The sequence below is a fragment of the Nannospalax galili genome, unplaced genomic scaffold (assembly GCF_000622305.1).
Source record: "Nannospalax galili isolate Female #2095 unplaced genomic scaffold, S.galili_v1.0 scaffold1316, whole genome shotgun sequence".
In the NCBI taxonomy this organism is placed as follows: domain Eukaryota; kingdom Metazoa; phylum Chordata; class Mammalia; order Rodentia; family Spalacidae; genus Nannospalax; species Nannospalax galili.
Window position 1 is genome coordinate 652,868 of NW_008337765.1, and position 20,867 is coordinate 673,734.

At 39.0% G+C, this 20,867-nt stretch overlaps 1 protein-coding gene across 1 annotated transcript in view; it reads right to left on the reverse strand.

The window, feature by feature from the left end:
- The window catches only part of Pcca (propionyl-CoA carboxylase subunit alpha), a 448,536-nt gene that overhangs the window by 408,282 nt on the left and 19,387 nt on the right, over nucleotides 1-20,867 (reverse strand). The window contains exons 2-4 of the mRNA XM_008832725.3: nucleotides 6,445-6,522; nucleotides 4,880-4,927; nucleotides 4,715-4,783 (exon numbers count right to left, since the gene is read on the reverse strand). Coding sequence (XP_008830947.1) covers nucleotides 4,715-4,783; nucleotides 4,880-4,927; nucleotides 6,445-6,522 — 195 coding nt within the window. The remainder of the gene's footprint in view (nucleotides 1-4,714; nucleotides 4,784-4,879; nucleotides 4,928-6,444; nucleotides 6,523-20,867) is intronic.

Sequence of the window (20,867 nt, forward strand, 5' to 3'; positions counted from 1 at the left end):
AATGAAGTGTGCATTTGTGGGTTTCTAGGGTCACGACGCTACCACAGTCCACCAAATTAAGCCAAATTTAATCCAAAGACTATTTTTGTACAGCCCTCAAGCTAAGAAGAGTTACATTTTGAAAGGGCTGTTTAAAAGGAGACTTAGAATATACAATGGACATCATAGTGGCCTACAAAGTCTAAAATATATTTATTCTCCAGACAGAAATATATTTACTACCTAAGCAGAAAAAGGTTGTCAATCTCTAATCTACTAAATGATCTAGAAATTCTTAGGGAATTTCTAGGGAAAAATGAAAGTATATGTTCACAAAATGACTGGTGCAAGTATGTTTAAAGAAGCTTTGTTCAAAGCCAGAGGTGGTGCACACACCTTTAATCTCAGCACTCAAAAGGCAGAGACAGGTAGAGCTCTGTGACTTCAAGGCCAGCCTGGTCTATACAGTGGAGATCCAGGCCAGCTAAAACTACACAGTGAGATCCTGTCTAAAAAGACAAAAACCCACATGGCAGCTAACAACTGCCCGTAACTCCAGTTCCAGGGGATCTGACAGCCTCTTCTGTTCTCCTCGGGCATTGTATGACATGGGTGCACTTACCTACATGCAGGCAATACATGCATACACATAAAATAAAAATAATAAATAAAATACTTTTTTAAAAAAAGACATAAAAGCAAGCGAAAGAATGAACGAACGAGAGAAAGAAAGAAAGAAAGAAAGAAAGAAAGAAAGAAAGAAAGAAAAAAAGAAAATTAAGAAAAAAGAAGCATTGTTTAGAGTAAATAAAAATTGGGAGAAGGGCACAGATAATTTTGAAAAATTATCCTAAAATCCATGGGCAAGCAAAGAACAGAAAGTACTACAGCCAATTTAAGGGTGTGGGGATGTAGCTCAACTGATGTAGCTTAACTTGCCTAGCAAGCTCAAAGCCCTGAATTTGATCCCCAGCACCCAATAAACCAGGTATGAGGGGTGGAACTCATGCCTATAATACCAGCACTTGGGAGATGGAGGCAGGACTATTATCTAAAGTTCAAGGTCATCCTCAGTTACAGTTTGAGGTCACCAGAGGCCACAGGAGACACTATCTCAAAAAAAGATAAAAAGACAATTTTGAAAAAATGCATTGCGGGAAGAAAACTGATGGAAGAGAACTATATTATTATCTTTAAGATCCAACGTTTTTTCTGTAAACATCAATTATTTAAAATTGGCAATTGGCTTTGTGTGACTTTCACTTAACTTTTATAGACTATTAATCTTTTCCCTGCTTAACTAAAAATTAGTTGTTTTAACATAAAGTTTGTAGCTTTCATAATTAGTGCCATATTTTCTTCCTTCAATAATATTTACATTTCAATTAATGAATTAGCTTTGTTTTGGTTTGATTTGGTTTTTTGAAACTGGGACTCCCTGTAGTCCCAGCTGGCCAGGAACTTGCTATGTAGACCAGGTTGGCCTCAATCTCATATAAAATTTGTTTTGGGTTTTTTTTTTTTTTTTTTTTTTTTTTTTTTTTTTTTCAGATAGTAGTTCTAGTTTTAGCTTTATTTTTTTTGTAGACCAGTGACCTGGAACTCAGAGATCCGCCTGCCTCTGCCTCCCAAGTGCTGGGATTAAAGGCGTGTGCCACCACGCCTGGCCATATAAAGTTTTTTGAACTATAAATTATGCTTAAAATGCGTACCTCTTTCTACAGTGTGAGCTTATCATTCACTCCTTTTCCAAATTCTCCACCTATATAAAGTTTTCCAGTATAATCATGTTAGTTCTTAAAGAAAGCAATGCTAACAAAATAGTTCTAAATTTTTTAAAAATGCTAACCTGTTAAAAACAAACGTTCACAGTAGTAATACATGTGACTAGCATGGTTTGTTCATATTAATGCTATAAAGCTGACTAGTTCTATGGAACCCTCTGTGATCACGTGTTGAACAAGTAAAAATTGCTGTTAGAATTCACCTCTTTAGCCTTCTTAAGAATGATGAAAAAAAATAAAATATCTTTCTCTGATTTGGCCCTACTGTTGAGGATTGTTTGTTCCTTTATTCTGATTTTTTTTTTTTTTTTTTTTTGAGACAGAGGCTTGTGTAACCCAGCCTGACCTTGAACTTCTGATCCTCCTGCTTCCATCTGTCCAAGGCTGGGATTACAGGCATGCACCATCACATTTGGCTTCCTATTGCTAAGTTTTGACAAAAATGCAATGATTGTATTGTGGGACCTGGCAAATCATATTCTAAATTATGTATTATAATCCCTGATATAATCACCGCTACTTCATGCCTGAGTCACCAAAATCCAAACATGAAAGTCCCACAGATACTTTTAGAAAGACATGCATGAAAAAGATTAAAAATATATATATATACAATAAGTCTTTTGAACCTAGTTCTTGCAAACACTAGAACGTGCCTGTCTATCTCTAGTTTAGAATGCAAAGCAGAAATAGAAGAATGGAAAATTCATCCTTGCCATCAGCCAAAGTAGATTATTCTATGACACCAACACACAAATACAAGTATACAGGAAAAAAGTCAAAAGATGAAAGACTTTAGACAATTCATGTGACTAGTTACCTCCAAAAGAACATACCATAGAGAATTAGTAATATTATGATATAGAAAAACATATCATTAACATATTACTGTTAGACTTGAAATAAAAACAGTTACTGTCCACAACTAAAACATGTTTTTCTCTAAATCCATCTATGGATTTAAAATTTCTCATAAATTAATACACTGAAAATGAACCTAAAACAGGAAGCATGTATTGTAAATCTCTTACCACCTGACAGAAACCTCCACAAACTATTTCCGAGAGGAGCTTCCTGAGGGTGCATGCCTTGGTGTACCAATCAAGATCAGAATAAGGCTGGGTGTGGTGGCGCAAACCTTTAATCCCAGCACTCAGGAGGCAGAGTCAGGTGACTTGCTGTGAGTGACAGGTCTGCCTGGTCAATATAGTGAGTTCCAGAACAGCTGGGACTACAGGGAAACCCTGTTTCAAAAAACCAAAAAGTGAAAATGATTAATTATACCAAGACTTTAATTGCAACAGACCAAAATACTGCTCATTCTCAAAACCCTTGGATTGACTTGGTAAATGTTTCTCAAGCACATGGATTAACATAAGCAGATATGTTTCTTTAGAAACATATGCATAGAAACATAGAAACACATGCATTGTTTTAAAAAAGCTAATAAGGCTGGGTGTGGTAGCACACACCTTTAATCCCAGCACTTAGAAAGCAGAAGCAAGCAGACCTCTGTGAGTTCGAGGCCAGTCTGGTCTATACAGCGAGTTCCAGGCCAGCCAGGGCTACATAGTGAACACCTTGTCTCAACAAAACAAGAAGGGGCTAGTGAGAAGACTCAGCAGTTAAGAGCACTGGCTGTTCTTGCAAAGGCCCTGGGTTCAGTTCCCAGCACCCAGCTAACAACCATCAGTAACTCCAGTTCCAGGGGAGCCAATGCCCCCTCCTGGCCTCTGAAGGCTGTGCATGAACAGGTGCACTTAAATGCAAGCAAAACACTCATACGTATAAAGTAAATAAGTTTTTTAAAAAACAGTAATAAAGTAGTGGCTTTCTCATTATTTCATTAATATATTATATGGAATGCAAATTACTACTGAAACCACCAAATTAAAACAAAACTTTTTATGAGTTGCTTGTTTGTTTTTTGAGAAAGGGTCATACTACATAGCCCAGGCTGGTCTGGAACTCACTGTGTAGACCTCCAACTCACAGAGAACCTCCTGCTTCTGCCTCCAGAGTGCTGGGATTAAAGGACTATGCCACCACACCAGGCAGCTTTTCATTAAAAGGTGTTTTAAATGTATCTAGCCTATAGATTATGTAGCTAATGTTTACTTTCAGGATATCAGTTTGCAATTATTTCATTTGGTGTTTTATAAAGGAAGAGTTACAGTAAGACAAAATGAACAGCATAACTCCAAACAGAACAAATTCCTAAAGATTACCAAACTTAAAAGCTTTTTCTATCGAATTAATTACTAAACTATAAAAGGTGACATTATCAAAAGCTCTGTGTTATAAAGTGCAACAAAATAACAAAAACCAGAAACTTAAAGCACAGCTACTTATATTTCAGTCCATAAAGTTCTAAAAATCTACATTCTTTCCCATGGGATTTTTTTCTACTCTTTCATAGTTCATTACTGCTAAAAAAAAATGCCTGCTGTGTTAAAAATGCCAAATAAAATTATATATCATTCATTTGCTTTATGCTATACCATCTTTTGTTCCGATCCAATTAGCATCAGTCTGTCTCTCATTTATCAAACTTTCAGCTGAACACATTAATGCATTTAGGAAAGGTTAAACAATTGCAGCATCCCCTTAGTGATGCTACAGTTATGCTGGGGTGATGCTCTCATGAGGGAGCACTGTGTAAACATTCCATTAATCTTGGAATCTAACTTTCTCATGCTTTGTTTTAATCTACTTGCTGACCAGCAATTGGCCTGGCAATTTTTTAGTCTGTAACTTAGGGGAAAAAATGTTAAGCTACTTATAGAAGACACTGTGATATTTCCATTTCATTTAATAAAAATGAACAATTAAATGGCTTTGAAAATCGAGTACACCTTTTGCAAGTCAAGAAAAATAAAACAAGTATCTCACTTCTATTCCACTTGACCCAAAATCAAGTCCTGATTTAAATTCAATAAAAATATACTTACAGAACTAGCATCAACATCACTGTGGATGGCAACTGTCTTAATGCCCATCTTCTTGCAAGTTTTAATAACCTGTTGAAAACACATTATCTATTAACAGATTCATATGCAAAAGAATTTGATAATAAATTTCAAAATAAAACAGAAAATAATTCAAATTCTACTCACTCTACATGCAATTTCTCCTCTATTAGCAATAAGAATTTTATCGAAAGTCTAAAAAGAGAAAAAAAGAAAAATGAAAGAAAGAAAGAAATTGTTACTCTTGCTTTGGGACCAAAAAAATACCATGATTTTCCACAATTAACAATGGATAGGAATCTGGAAAACATTTACTTCCTAGAGTAATATTCAATGCTATAAATAATATGTTCATTTACAACCAGGGAGCAACTAAGCTCATCTAGTAGGGTCTGGCTCTATAATTACTCAGTCAAAGAATCAATTGACTAGGTTAATCTATTCATTAGTGGACTTAGAAGGTATTTATAAATTCTCTAGAGAAAAGCAAATCCTCAAATCATATTTCAGAACATAGAAATGAAAAAACAGGGGCCAGCAAGATGAATCAACAGATAAAGGTACTTGCTACGCAAGTCTAGTGACCTGAGTTTGACCCCTGGAACCCACATAAAGGTAAAACAAAAGAACTCCACAAAATTGTCCTCTGATTATCACATACATGTGGTAGTACATATACTCACACACAAACATACTTCATGCACACACACACATAAATAATAACAATTTTTAATGTAGTCAAAATTGCTTAACAACTTCCTTGATGAATTATTTTCTAAATTCTGGGAAATCCTAAAGTCATAAACTCTTTGTGAAATTCTAATAAGTATCATTTATATGCTGTCTCTATTGAGGTGGGACCTATTTTCAGTACCTCTGAAAAGATACCAATTTTGTTTGTACTAGGCTATCACACTATTCTGTTAATAAAAGGGCTATAGAATTCTCTAAAATAATAGCCAATTCATATTTTTTTAACTTTTATTTATTTTATTTTTATTTTATGTGTATGAGTGTTTTGTCTCTATGTATGTAAGTACACCCATGTTGTGCAATGCCTGAGGAGGCCAGATGAGGGAGTCGGATATCCTGGAATTGGAGTTACAGGTGGCTGTTAGCTGCCATGTGGGTGCTGGGAATCAAACCTAGGTCTTCTGCAAAAGCAGTCAATGTCCTTAACCACTAAGCCATCATTCCAACCCCCAACCCATGTATCTTTAATATCACTGATTTCAGCAGTGAATACACATTTCTAACACCTTTTATGCTAATGAGAAATCCTACTAGACTCAAGTTGTGTTCTACAAAGAAAACTGGAACAAAGACGAGCCTCAATAAAACCTGTGGTATGAGGATTGGGGATATGGCTCAGTAAGAAAAAACACTAGCTACAGAAGCATCAGCACCCACAAAAAAAAAAACAGGCATGGCCACACAGGTGCTATAATCCCAGTGCTATGAAGGATTGTGACAAGAGGATCCCTGGGGACTTGGTGGTCTCCAGTCTTCTCAAGGGAATAAGGCAGAGAGCAATGGGGGCATGCACACACCCCAACACATACATACACCACACACAGACAAAATAACCTAGGATACTGTAGGCAATAAATAATTATAATATTAATAAAGTTCAATTCATCCACTGAACACAGTGTGAAGACAAGAAAATAAAGCCATTATAAAAGCTTTTGAAAGTATTTTTAAATACTTACTTTTTCTTTGGGGTCATACCCCACAGAACTGAGACTACAGGACACCACCAGACACCGCTGGGAATAATGTGGAACATGCTATGAAAAGAACAGAAAAAAGTAAAATCAATTAGATACTTAAATGGATTTAAAAATATTTTTCAGAGTACTTCTTTCAGTTTGCTTCTAGCTAAGGTGCTCAGTCAACATCTGTGGTTCTAAGTGTTTACCTTAACTACTAAAAGGAAGTCATAACTGCAGAGACATCCCTTTTGCATATAAAAGAACCAAAGTGAGAGAGGAAAGGAAGAAAGGAGAAAAGGAGAGAGAAAGAGAGGGAGAGGGGGAGAGAGGGCAGAAAAGGGACAAGAAGGACTGGAGAGCAAGGGGGAGGGCAAGGGGGAGGGCAGGGAAGGAAACAGGAGGGGGAAGGCCTACCAAAGGCAGCCTCCTGAAGGGGGTAACAATAATAGGCACTGGGCCAAGTCAATCTGAAGCATTTCTGATGGTACAAATTGATAATGCAAGGTCAGTTATGTCACAAACCACAAAGAATTTTACAAAATACAAAGCAAGGGCTAGGTATGTATTTCAGAAGTAGAACACTTGCCTAACATGCCCAAGGCCCTGGGATCCATTCCCAGCACCACAAAAATAAACAAACCTTTGGCTTTGGCTTTGAGGGATGTCAACCTTTCAATCTTAACAATGAGTAGTAAATAATAAAATGTTCTTTTTTTGTTTCTGGCACAAAATTGATTTGATGGATAAAAATGTAGAAAATTCAAGTTTACTTCTAATGTATTATAACTATTTGTAGAGAAAGTATAGCCTTAAGGCAGTCAGACATTAGGAAAGTGATTAAGCCAGGGGCATGGTGCATGCCTTTAATCCCAGCAAAGGCAGGCGGATCAAGGCCACTCCCGGTCTATATAGTGAGCTCCAGGCCAGACCCACTACAGGGAGACCCTGTCTCAAAAAGACCCCAAAAAAAAAAAGTGATTAATAAAAATTAGAACAGGGGCTGAAGAGATGGCTCAGCAGTTAAGAGCACTGGTTGCTCTTGCAAAGAACCCAGGTTCCATTCCCAGCACCTACACGGCAACTAACAACCAACCATCTGTAACTCCCATTCCAGGGGATCTAACACCCTCTTCTGTCCTCCATGGGTACGCTTATATACAACCAGACAATACACTCATACACATAAAAACAAAAATTAATTTTTTTTAATTGTAACTAATATGAACTGGGCTCCAGCTGTGGCTCTGAGTGTGTCCTTAACAATGATAGTATCTTTCATATGCTTATAGGTAATTTTACACTCTTTGTAGAAATGTCTATTTAAATTCTTTATTCATTATGAAAACTGAGCTTTCTTTCATTGTTCTTTACAGACTCTAGATCTCATGTCTTCATCAAGTATATGACTACAATTTTTTTACCTTATTCCACACCTTTGCTGTCTTTTGAATCTTAAGAAAGTTAACTATTATTAAGTCAAATATAATTCCTTTTTGTCACCTTTGTTTTTTGTATCATAGCTAACAAACCACTGTATAAACAAGGAAGACCAAAAAAAGAAAGATATAAACAACTTTTAAATAAAACAATTTACTGGGCCAGCAAGATGGCTCTAAGGGTAAAAATGCTTGCTGTCCAGCCTGACAATATCAGGTCAATCCCTGGAACCCATGGTAGAAGGAAAGAATCAATTCCTGAAAGTTGTCCTCTGACCTCTACATGATATGCATGCCATGACACATGTGTATGCTCTCTAATAATTAAAAAAAATGCTAACCTGATTTATCTAGTAGTTATTAGTAAAATTAGAACCAAAAATGGAAGGGGGGGAAATCAAAGAGCAAAAGTCAGCACTACACATTAGAACATTCTAAAATGAGAAATAAGAAACAAAATGTTTTCATTGCAATATTTTAAAATGAAATCACACCGTGTATACTTTTAAAGTGCATACTTTTAAAATTTAAACCCTCAAACTGGAATCTCTACAGCAAAGTAACAATCCCAGACATGAAAGACACAGCTTAAAGACATCAGTTAAAGCCTTCATGTCACCAAGTAAACAGGGAACTGAGACTGGGAATCAAATTAACTTTACTGTGTCATATTAAACACCAAGATGACAATACATTTTCCTTCTCGTCTCATCTTATACATGAGAAACCTGAGTCCTAAAAGCTTCTAATTTTTCAAAGATCAGAGGGCTAGATTTTAATGATCATAAGATTTAAGTTTCTGAATTTTTTAATGTAAAGATAAAAATGGCGACATCTTCCACATTGACATTAGTGTTTATTGAAAGTTATCATGTGGGGTGGAAAAAAAATAGTGATTTACCAAGAGGTCCTCAGCTCTCCCTTCATGTTTAGAAAAAACTCAGCCTTCCATTGCGCCCTGCAGAAAAGCCATCATTGATAAACTTCAGTTACAACAAAGTAACATTCCTCCCTCCAAAAAAAAAACCTTCCTGTTTAGCCTTAGCCAACACTAAAAACAAACTCTAGGAATAATAAGGAAAAAAACCCTGGAATTTCTCAAATTTTTGTTGCTTAAAGGAGCACAGGACACTAAGCACAGGACAAGTGAACTGTGCCCCAGCTTCCTATCAATTTCATCAAACAACACAAGAGCTGGGATTTTCACCAGATCTCCCTGACACTGTAGTACACAATGGTCTATTACAGCAGTACTCCAACATATTCTTTTATGAAAGGCAAAATCACATATATCTTTAATCACTAACAAATTCAGGGTATGTTGGGGTTATAGGTGCAACTTGGTAGTCATGGTGTTTGCCTGGCATTCATGAGGACCTGAGTTCAGTCTAAAGCACCACAAAATAATGTGGATAATAATGGGCGTGACTCATTTCTGTTGGCAAAAATCAAACGTGAGGCTTCAAAAGAGAAAACGCAACCTGGAGAGACACTTTCAGTATCATAGTTGATTCACTCTAAAGGATGAGAATAAACAGTGATGCCTGCCTGCATTGGCGAAAAGAACTCCCAAGAGCTCAGTTCATGGGCATGAGCACCCCCTAAAGACATGGGGAGCATGCAGTTCAAATTGAACTCAGTCACCAGGAAGGTGTCGACAAGGATGTCACTGTTAAACCAGTGTGACATTAAACAAGCAGTAATGCACACGAGCTAATATTAATCTTGATAAATATGGATAGCATTAAGCTCCTAGGTAACTCAGAATCAATACCTAGGGTTCTGTAAAGTGTATCTCACTAGATGTGCTTAAAAGAATGGACTGAGCTAAACTTGAACCAAAGGGGAGAACACTCCAGAAATCTCTAAGTAGTGAATCTCTGAGGATGTTTGGGTCAGGTAAATCAGTGTATGCTGTATTTACTCTCAAGAAAAGATCAGTAATGTAAATCTTTAAAAAAAAAAAAAAAAAAAAAATTTATTTTAGAGAGAAAGAAAGAAAGAAAGAAGAAAGAAAGAAAGAAAGAAAGAAAGAAAGAAGCCAGCCTGGTCTACATAATGAGTTCCGGGACAGCTGGGGCTACTGGGAGACCCTGTCTCAAAAAGACAAAAAAAAAGAAAGAAAGAAATAGAAGAAAATATACCAGAATGCTTAACTAAACACAATGGTATTTTTTTTAAATACTTGTCTTATAAGATCTAAGAGACTATATTTTGCCACTAATTTTAAAAAGAGAGCATGTAGTTTGCAGACAGGTGAACTTGCAATAATGTAGCACAATGTTTGAAAAAGTATGGATGCCCCTGGTTAGCCAGCAACTAGAGATAGAACTTATTAAAGGAAACAGAACCCAGGAAAAACAAGAACCTGAGAGAGAAAGAGCCTTTTCACTCAAGTCTGAAACTACTAGTCTAAACAGGTTTGGGGTCAGCCCCATAAAAGTTCTGTTTTTCACTCCCAGCAGACCTTCATGGAAGTTTGAAAATGAAGAATCCCAAGTCAAAGCTCCATTTTGGTAAAATCACAACAATTTTTTTTTTCTTTTGGAATTTGGTTTGATTTGGTACAGTGTGGTTTGTTATGGAGTTTGGTTTGAGGTTTGGTTTGAGGCTGGTTTGGTGTGGTATGGTGTGGTGTGGTGTGGTGTATGGTTTGGTGTGGTGTGGTGTGGTGTGGTTTGGTTTGGTTTGGTTTGGTACAGGGTCTTCCTGTAGCCCCAGCTAGCCTGGAACTTGCTAGTGACATTAAACAATGTAGACCCAACTGGCCTCAATCTCATAGAGATTACCTGCCACTGCCTCCCAAATGTTATGATTAAAGGTGGGTGCCATCAAGGCCTGGCCTAAAAATTCTTTTCTTAAATGTTGGGAACAAGTCAGTAAAAAATCTGCTACTTCAGAACTTCACAGGAAACTTTCTAACATTTGTTGTTTTTCTTAAGCACATAAGTTACAAGCACTTCAGTTACAAGCTCAATCCAAAATTATTTCATGATACTTCTAGCAACAAAGGTTCTGAGGAAGTCAGGTGTGATGGCGCACACCTGTAATTCCAGCTACTCAGGAGGCTGAGGTAGAAGGACTACAAGTTAAAAGCCAGTATGGGAAAATTCATGAGGCACTGTCTCAAAATAAAAATAAAGAGTGCCATATATGATGGTGCACACTTTTAATACCAGCACCTGGGAGGCAGAAGCAGGTGGATCACTGTGACTTTGAGCCTAGCCTGGTCTACATAGTGAGTTCCATACCAGTCAGTGCTATATAGCGAGACCCTGTCTCAAAAAACCAAAAAGAAAAGAAAAGATTCTATTAAGGCTGTCTTGAACTTCATGATTATGGGGCACTAGAATGTTGCAGATCAAAGCCAGAATTGGGCTAGAGAGATGGCTCAGTGGCCAAGAGCCCTGGATGCTCTTGCAGAGGACCTGGATTCGGGTCCCAGCACCCACATGGCAGCTAGCAACTGTCCATAACTCCAGTTCCAGGGGATCTGGTGCTCTCTTCTGGATTCGATGGACACTGCACAACATGGGTGCACTTACATGCAGGCAGCACATTCATACACATAAAATAAAAATAAACAAAAATAATTTTTTAAAGGACCAGAATTATCTTGGACTATCTCAGTCTCCTTAACAGTCACTTAGCACCCAGGTTCTGAATCTGACCTAACATATCAACTATAAAACTGCTGGAATGTGTTAAATTTGCAGACCAATAGCTTCTACCAACCCCAAAGCTAAGACTGTCATAACATCTGAAACTTACAGAAGAAATTTCACCACTTTTCTATAAGCCACCTACTCTTACCAATATACTTAGTAAATGCCTTGATTAATGACTTTCTTTTGTTCTGTGACTATAAAAATTTGTGTGATCACGTCCATTATTGCAACATGTTATTTGAAGTAACCTAAAGCTTTGTCCCAGGTAAGGGTCACCATATGAGCTTCAGAAACTATCTCTTATTCCCTTTGAGACAAGAGTGTGTTTTGCATCAACACTGTTCAGTGGTAAAGTGTTCACCTACTATGCACAAGGCTCTGGGTTCAATACCCAGTACCATAAAAAAAAAAAAAAGTTTTGAGAAAAAACTTTTAATCGATTCTATTTACAGCAACCATAACACTGTTATAAATCACAGTCAAAAATAGAAAAGTCAGCGTGTACAAGATGCCTTCCCAACAACACACTGCCATTAGTTCCCTTCCTCAGAAAGGAAGATTCCCTGTATTATTAAGTCTGTTAACTACGGGGCACATGGGAAGTGGTGTGGCACTGTGAGTGAGGTGTGGGCTAAAGCTCAGTTCTATCTCTTCGTAACTATAAGACATGGAGCAAATCACTTCTCTGGACCCAAGTTTCCATTCATAAAATATAAGTGATGGCACCTTCCTAATTTGGAGAGACTTGTTTAAGGATCAGATGAATGTTTACAAACTATAAAGTGCCCCCAAAAGGTATTACACAAAACCTGAAAGTATCCATTGTGCTCCTCACAAACTTATGCCAAGCCGTTGAAAAGTTACCAGAAGAGCAAGAATAGGCATTAAGAGCTTTGATCGAGATTCAGATTCTGACCTGGGAACAAACCTTGACTATGACATTCTCAAGTACACAAGAAATTTCTTCATGCGTAATGTAAAAAAAATAGTAGTACTTACAGTAGTGCTCCTATGAGCACTAAGAGCCTGCTTGTCTAACACAGTATTAAATATAATCAGCAGTTAGCACACAATAAAATAACCGCAAAAGGGGTAGACATTTGGCCTCTGAAAGTAAGCAGGGAAATAAATACCCGTTTAGATGATGAAATAGCACCTGTTTCCAGGGTGGAGTTGTCCCTCCCTGCAGGTAAAAACCGGTTAATCTACCAGCTGTCTTAAAAGCAACTTAAACATTAGTTCTACCCAAACCCAAACTGTTGGTCTTAACATGGCCGCAGCTGCATTCAGGTAAAGAATACTAAGACAATTTTACAGACAAGTTTATTCCAAAAACCTTAGAGATGATCTTGCCAAGATAAAAGTAAGTAAGTTAGGCTGAGTTCGGTGGCGCACTTAATCCAAGCACTCAGGAGGCATAGGCAGGTGATTTCTCTGAGATCAAGGCCAGGTTGGTCTACATAGGGAATTCCAGGCCAGCTGAGGCTACAGAGAAACCCTGTCTCAAGAAGACCAAAAAAACAGAAACAAAAAAGTAAGCAAAAGTTTATGGTTCATCTCAACATCCAGGTAAAGGATGGTCCTCTCCTCCATGTCTTCTAGCAAGGAGCTGGGAAGTGCCATCTGAGTACTGACCTGAGACTGTAACAGACTGCAATGGCCTTCTGAGAAAATGGGCTTCTCTAAACAGAGTCCAGACTCTGTCAATACACAGCTCTTCTTTCAGATCCACTTTAGCTGTTTAGTCTACAGGACTTCAGCAGCAATTCTAAACTGAATGCCTAACCTATGAGGGATGGGCAAATCTCAAGATTCTCTGGGCCTGCCTTCACACTACTCTAGAACATTAGGAAATTATATATGCCAACTCCAAAGCTTCATCATCCCTCCAAGACTCCAAGGTTGCCACTCCTCTCCACCCACCTTAGATACTGAGTATGCCATGCAGGCACTACACACAAAGTAGGGGCATGCCCAGGCTGCTGTGTCATTGAGGGCTCACACCTGCTCCCTCATCCTGACCAGTTTCTATTACCATACTGGAGTTCTCCATCCAGCCTAGAAGCAACTGTCTCCCAAGCCCACATCCAAGGACTGCTAATCCAGGGTTTGAAAGGTCAGTATGTGCCTCACAGCCCAATGGAACCAATTTGTTGGCACTGTCTGTATCTGATGTAGCAGCCAGCAACTCACCACTTACATCCACTGAGCAGGCCTGGTTCTAAGTAGTCCAAATCCAGATGTAATCTAAGAGTATATTACATGCCAGATTTTGAAGATAGTTACCTCATAAAAATCACAGGAAGCCATTCTTTGGACTGAACTGCTGTAGGCCCAAAATGAGCAGGCTAAAATTCAAAGTCACCTCAACGAAATAAGGTTTTTTATCTTTCTAGAAATTAGAATTTGAGCAATAAGAAGCCAGATTTCCTAAGGACAGTTTTATGTGCCATAATAATGAAGTTCTCTGGATTTAATCCTTACACAAAAAGGTAACCCAAGGGATCTGCTGCAACTAGTCAGGTATTTTTCCATTGCTCTGGCTTGCTCTCACTCTCTCTTTCTCTGCCTTGGAAGTAACTTTGAAAGGACCAATCTCCTCTTCCCAACTGCTTGGGACAGTAATTCTATCTTAATGGGTAAAGTGCTGCCTTATTCTGCAATCAAAATGAAAGCCAAAAAGAGTATTATATTGCTCATTTGATATTTTAATTTTTACACTGATAAACCAAACAACAAAAAATCCCAGTGTGGTAGATAGCGTTAGTGTCAACTTGACATACCTGGGTGAAGGAATTCTCAATTGGTGAATTACCTCCACTGGACTACCTGTGGCCATGTCTGTGGGGCATCTTCTTGATTACTGAGAGATGTGGGAGGGCCCAGCCCACTGTGGGTGGTGCCACCCCTAGGCAGGTGGGCCTATGTTATAAAAGAAAGCAGGTTGAGCAGGGGCCAGGGGAGCAAGCCAGTAAGCAGCATTCCTCCATGGTCTGTGTTCCAGTTCTTGCCTCCAGGTTCCTGCCTTCCAGTTCCTATCTTGGGCCCCTGAGTTCCTACCTTGGGCTCCCTCAGTAATAAACTGTGACCCAGGGGATATAAGCCAAATAAACCCTTTCCTCCCCAAGTTAGTATTGGTCAGAGTGTTTTGTCACGGCAATGGAGAGACAAATTAGAATACCCAGAACCTATACATTAATATGCTGAAATAAATTTTGAATAAGTTAAAGATAACAAATAGTTTTTCTTCTGTATGTGTGTATAGGTATTGACTGTACACATCCTCCTTTGTATGCACATGTACATGCAGGTGTGAGTGCATGTGTATGCACATTTGTATGGAGAGCAGAAGCTGACATCAGATGTCTCACTTTCCAACTTATTTTTTCATTTTTTAAAATTTATTTTTTATTGAATTTTTGCAATTTTCATACATAATCTGATGATATTTAGCTCTCCCCATATCCCTACTTTCCCTTATTATCCCACCACCACCACCTAATTCAATATACTCTATTATATATATATAAGGCCTACAGAGCCTAATTTGTGTCTCCAAATGTCCTTTACTGTGTGTCCATCCACTGGAGACTGGCTAACCTACCAAGCAAGAGTCCTATCCTTTAAAGAGACTGTCTCTGCTCCTCCCAGCAGCCATCTGTTGCCACAATTTCCTTAGATGGGATTGGAGCTTCTTACCCACTGCTACATGTCTACACTGGAAACTTTTTTTCTGGTTTGAGCTTGCATGGGACTTGTAAATGCTGTCACCAGTGCTGCGAGTTCATCTGAGTAACTGAAAAGCTGTCTGGAAAACTGTTTCCTTGTGGTCATCTATCTCCTCTGGCTCTTACAATCGTTGCACCCCCTCTTCTACAATGATTCCTGAGCCTTGAGAGGCAGAAGTTTGATATACGGATAACCACTCTATGGCCTCTTGTTCTCTACGTGTTGACCAGTTGTGGGTTTCTGTGTTAAACACCATCTACTGCACCTGGTGAGAGTTGAGAGATGCATTAATCTATGGATATAACAATAAGTCATTGAAATTCAGGTTAATAAAGTAATTATTTAGTAGAAAACTAGTATTAGGTTCTTTTCTATGTCCTATGACCTAACCTCAAATTCCTAGGCCTGATATCAATGTCAGTTATTGGACCTTAAATCCAATTAAAGAGTGAATGGTTAGTCCCCTAATATTTGTGCCACTATTGTACCATCCACCTTACTTTATTGAGATAGGCTTTCTGTCTTAGTTACTTTTCTGGTGCCATGATAAAACACCATGACCAAGGGAACTTATATAGAAGAGTTTATTTAGCTTACGGTTCTAGGTTCCAGAGGGATTAGAGTTCAAAATGGCAGGGAGGCAAGGAGGCAGGAGGTGGTTGGAGCAGAAAGCAGAGGCTCACATCTTCAAGCAGGCACAGGAAGCAGAGTGCAACTGGAAATCCAGCAAGGCTTAAGAACTCTCAAAGCCTGCCCCTGATAATGCACTTCTTCCAGCAAGGCCATGCCTCCTAAAACCTCCCCAAACAGCACCACCAACTGGGGACAAAATATCCAAAAATATGAAGCCTATGGGGGCCATTCTCATTCAAATCATCACAGTCTCTCAGTGAGTCCAGAACTCAGTGACTGACTAGCTTGGCTGGCCAGAGAAATTCAGCAATTCATCTGTCTCTACACACCCAGCTACCCACACACTATCATATCAGGCTGTTTTACATGGGTGCTAGAAATGCTAACTCAGTTCCCTAGGCTTGTGTGGTACATACTTTACCAAGTGAGCCATCTTCCCAACTCAAATTAATATTGACTTCATTTCTTTCGACTTTTTTAATTTTTTCATTGAATTTTTGAATATTTCATATAGAATATCTTAATCACTCCCTTCCCCATTGGCACCTCCCCATACCCCCCCCACTGAAATTCATGTACTCTGTTATTTGTATTAAGGCCTATCGAGTCAAGTTTTGACTTTTAAAATATGAATGATAGAAATATTTTACTTCCATTTGCAACTCACCTTATACTATACTGCTACAGGATAGGCCTGCTCTACAGTTGTAGCTCTCAAACTGTATAATGTGGGCTGGAAAGATGGCTCAGTAGTTAAGAGCACTTGTTGCTCTTGCAGAGGAACAAGATTTGGTTCCCAGCACCTACATGGTAGCTAAAACCATCTGTAACTCCAGTTCCAGGAGATCTGATGCCCTCTTCTGACCTCTGCAGGCACTGTACGACATGGATGTACTTACATACACGCAGGCAATGCACTCATACACATAAAAAATAAATGAAATATTCAAACTGTACAATGTGTGAGAATCACCCAGAGAGCTTGCTGAATAAAACAGATTGCTGGGCTCATCCCAGATGTTCTGGCTCTGAAGGTCTGAAGAACTGTGACTACAGAATGAGCATTTCTTTTTTCTTTTTTTTTTTTAGTATTTTTATTTTCTGTGTATGTGTGTATTGCCTGCATCTAGGTAAGTGCACCCATGTCGTTCAATGCCCGCGGAGGACAGAAGAGGCTGTTGGATCCCCTGGAACTGGAGTTACAGACAGTTGTTAACTGCCATGTGGGTGTTGGGATTCAAACCCAGGTCTTCTGCAAGAATAGTCAGTGTTCTTAACCGCTGAGCCATCTCTCCAGCCCCCAGAATGAGCATTTCTAAGAAGTTCCCAAGTGATTGTGTTGCTGCTAGCCTGACAAGGTACTATACTCCAAAACCCACTGCTCTACAGCATCCCTATGAGTAAGACTGACACCAATCTCCAGCCAGGTAGACCTCCTGGCTTAGCTCCTTTGTCTGCTCCCTCTTCTCTCCTTTTGACCATCACCTGCCCACAAGCCCTGAACAAGCTTATATCGAGGGAACCTGACCAACCCACCTCCATAGGACTGTTTTTACACAGCTGGACCTTTCAAAAAGTGCCAAGTTCATAGCATCCAACTAGATGGAAAGTATCTCCACATTTTTTGTAAAATGAGTAACAAGTTACTTCTTGAATTGCTAATTGCCTTTACATTAAGTATTAAGTTTGTATATTCACATGGGTGATCTACACATGCAATGTAGGATGCTTGTTTGAGTAAGGGTCTTGCTATGTAGCCCCAGCTGCCCTGATAACAGACAATGTAACTCAAGCAAGTCTTGACAATTCCCATCTTAGCCTCCCCACTGCTGGGCTTGTAGGCATGTGTCATCATGCCCGACTTAGAATAGATTTGTTTATCCAGATGAATTAACTTTCCTTCTGACAGGGGCAGCTATACGGTCTCCTGCTTCCTTCTTTTGCAGAACTACTATAAAAATCAAAGCCATTTTTGTGCCTATGAGATAAAATTTGCCCTTTCTCTTTTTTACTAGTAGGTATATTAATATAGCATGATAAAGGCATTGAAGACAAATCAGAGTTAGAACCCTGAATGACTCTGTATGACTTTGGGCAAGTTATAGAACTTCTGTATGCCTCGGCCTTAAAATCAAGGATCATTTGAAGGCAGCTTAATGTTGAATGAAATCACGCATGTATATATAGTTTCTCATCCCCTTTGCATTTTCACAACATTAGAACCCTCCACCAACCTAAGAATGTTGTTTTCTCACCATTTTTCCCCTTCTACTCTTACATGTTCACATAAACAACAATAAGACCAAGTAACCTCTGTTTTTCATAAAGGTAACCAAAACAGGGAGTTGTAGGGATGGCTCAGGCAGCCTTGACTTTGGCATAAGGCTCTGAGTTCAGTCCCCAGAGTCCACATAAAAATTCTGGGCATGGTGGTGCAGACTTGTGATCTCAGCTCAGGGGAGGCAGAAACCAGGTCCCTAGGACTTGTTGACCAGTCAGTATAGTCTAATGGTTAAGTTTTAGGCCAGTGGAATTCTGTCTCAAAGGAGGTGGGCAGCCTTCTTGAGGATGATGTCCCAAGTTGTCCTCTAACCTTCACACATGTGTACACACATCAGTACACACATGCAAATACATACACATGAACATATACAAACATGCATACTTAATAAAATTACACTTTTAAAGAGTTTGAATGAGGTAGCCTGCGTGGGTGGGTACAGCTGCTCCCAGAAGCCATAAGTTATCAAATGAAAATCTAAATGCCAGAATGGGCTTCCTCCCTAAGAGTTGTTGGTTAGGGAACCCCTAAAGCCCCCCTAAACAATACAGGCTATTGCTGCTGCTGCTGGTTGCCCACCAGTATTCAACGGTAAGACCCTATTGCTGAAGACATCACATGTTCTGATCATAGAACATAAAGAAATCAAGCAGGAACTGAAATAAGGCGTATATATACCTTTCCTCCCTACTACCTAGCTCTCATCATGCCTGAAGGTACTATGCAGCCTGCTAGGGGAGAAATGTCCCAAAAGGCTTAATTGGTTGTAGATGCTGAGTATTATACCAGAGACTACACAAGCAAGATATGTCCCTTGGTGAATAGAGGCAAGTCTGTTATGGGGATAACCAGCTACTTTCTGATTGAAGTTGATGCCCACTCCATAGAGGGGAATTTACATCTGGAACTATAAACCTGATCAACCCATGGGTGGAGAAGTCAGAGACCCTCCAGAGGAAGATATAGCTGTTGTTTTGCTAAATGGACACGATGTATTCAAATTGCCCTCTAAATCATATTCTTCCCCATAGATTAGTGCTGCTATCAGCTTTAGTTAGAGTAGTTTCTTGCAGTGGGCAGCAGTGACAACAGAGACTCAACTGAGTGCTCAGCCATATGTGAAACATCTGTATCAGCCCCTCCATTGTTCAAAAAACACTGCAGAAGAAGGGGTGGAAAGAACGGTAAGAGTTGAGGATGGGGTAGAGTGCTGTGGAACTCTGTCTTCTGGACATGACATGGCCAGTGCACTCAAGAACTCAGAGAAGCTATGACTACCTACATAAGACCTACATAATACTGGACCTGTCAGCAACCTGCCATGATGCCCCACTCCTGCCTGAGGTTTTACAGACAGTCAGTGGTTGATAGGGGAGCGAGAAATATTTTCTTCAGTGGTGTAGCCACTGCTACGGTGCTCATGCTCCTGTAACTATCCTTTCACCTGTGCTCCTATAAGCAACCCTAAGGTCACACACATGCCATGAAAGCAGAAAGAAGGACCAGTTGGGAAGAGGATGAGAGAGGGAGTGGATAAAAGAGGTTAATGGGTGGTGAATATGATCAAAATACATTATATACATGTATGAACATATCATAATGAAGCCCATTATGCATAATTAATATATGTTAATAAAAATAATTTTAAGGTAGTTAAGGGATAGGGAGATGGATCAGGGGTTAAGAGCACTTCCTGCTTTTGCAGAGGACCCAGATCCAGTTCCCAGCACCCAGTGGCTTATAATCATCTGTAACTCCAGTTCCATAGGATCCAACGCCCTCTTCTGGCCTCCACAGGTATTATACTACTCATGGTTGCAACTACATACATGCAGGCAAACACACACACACACACAGAAAATAAAAATAAACCTTTTTTTGAAAGAAAAAGGTAATCAAAACAGTTATTTTGGTAAAACTACTGTGTTGATCTTCCCTCTCTGCCAAGCCTCAGTCTTCCCTATTTCTAAGATATCACTAGACCTGAAAACTTAGGAAAAGGACTTAAAAAACATTTTTTTTGTTTGTTTTTAAGCTATTATATAATTTAAGTACAATAAATCTGCCCTTTCAAAGTATACAACTTGGTGGTTTTTAATATATCACAATGCATGAAACTAACACCACTGTCAATTCTAGAACATTTTCCATCACCCCAGAAAGAATTTCTTTAATAATCACATCTACCCTCTTTTCTCCCAGTAAATACTTGTCTCCTCCCTGATGATACCTGTTGAGGTCTCACAGATGAAACCATATAGTATGTGCCTTTTGTGTGTACCTCTGAAGAATCATTCTTGATTCCTCTCTTTACATATATCTCTCCTCAACCAAAATCGTTTGATTTAGCTACAAAATATATCCCAAATCTGACCTGTTCTCACTAATTCCAGCACTGCCACCCTAATCAAGTCACCATCACCTCTGATTTGGACTTCAATAGCTTCTTGACTGATTTCCTTGCTTCTCACCAAACCAATACTCAGTCCCCTGCAGAAGTCATAGTCTTAAAATGTGAACCAAATTGTTCAAAACACTCCAAATGGACTCCCAGTCTGTTTGTATCGGTGGATAGCACTGGGCCTCATAATGGTAGGCAAGTACTGTACCATTTTATATCCCAGCCCTTTGTTTAAGAAAGGGTCTCACTCAAAAAGACGGGAAAAAAAAAAA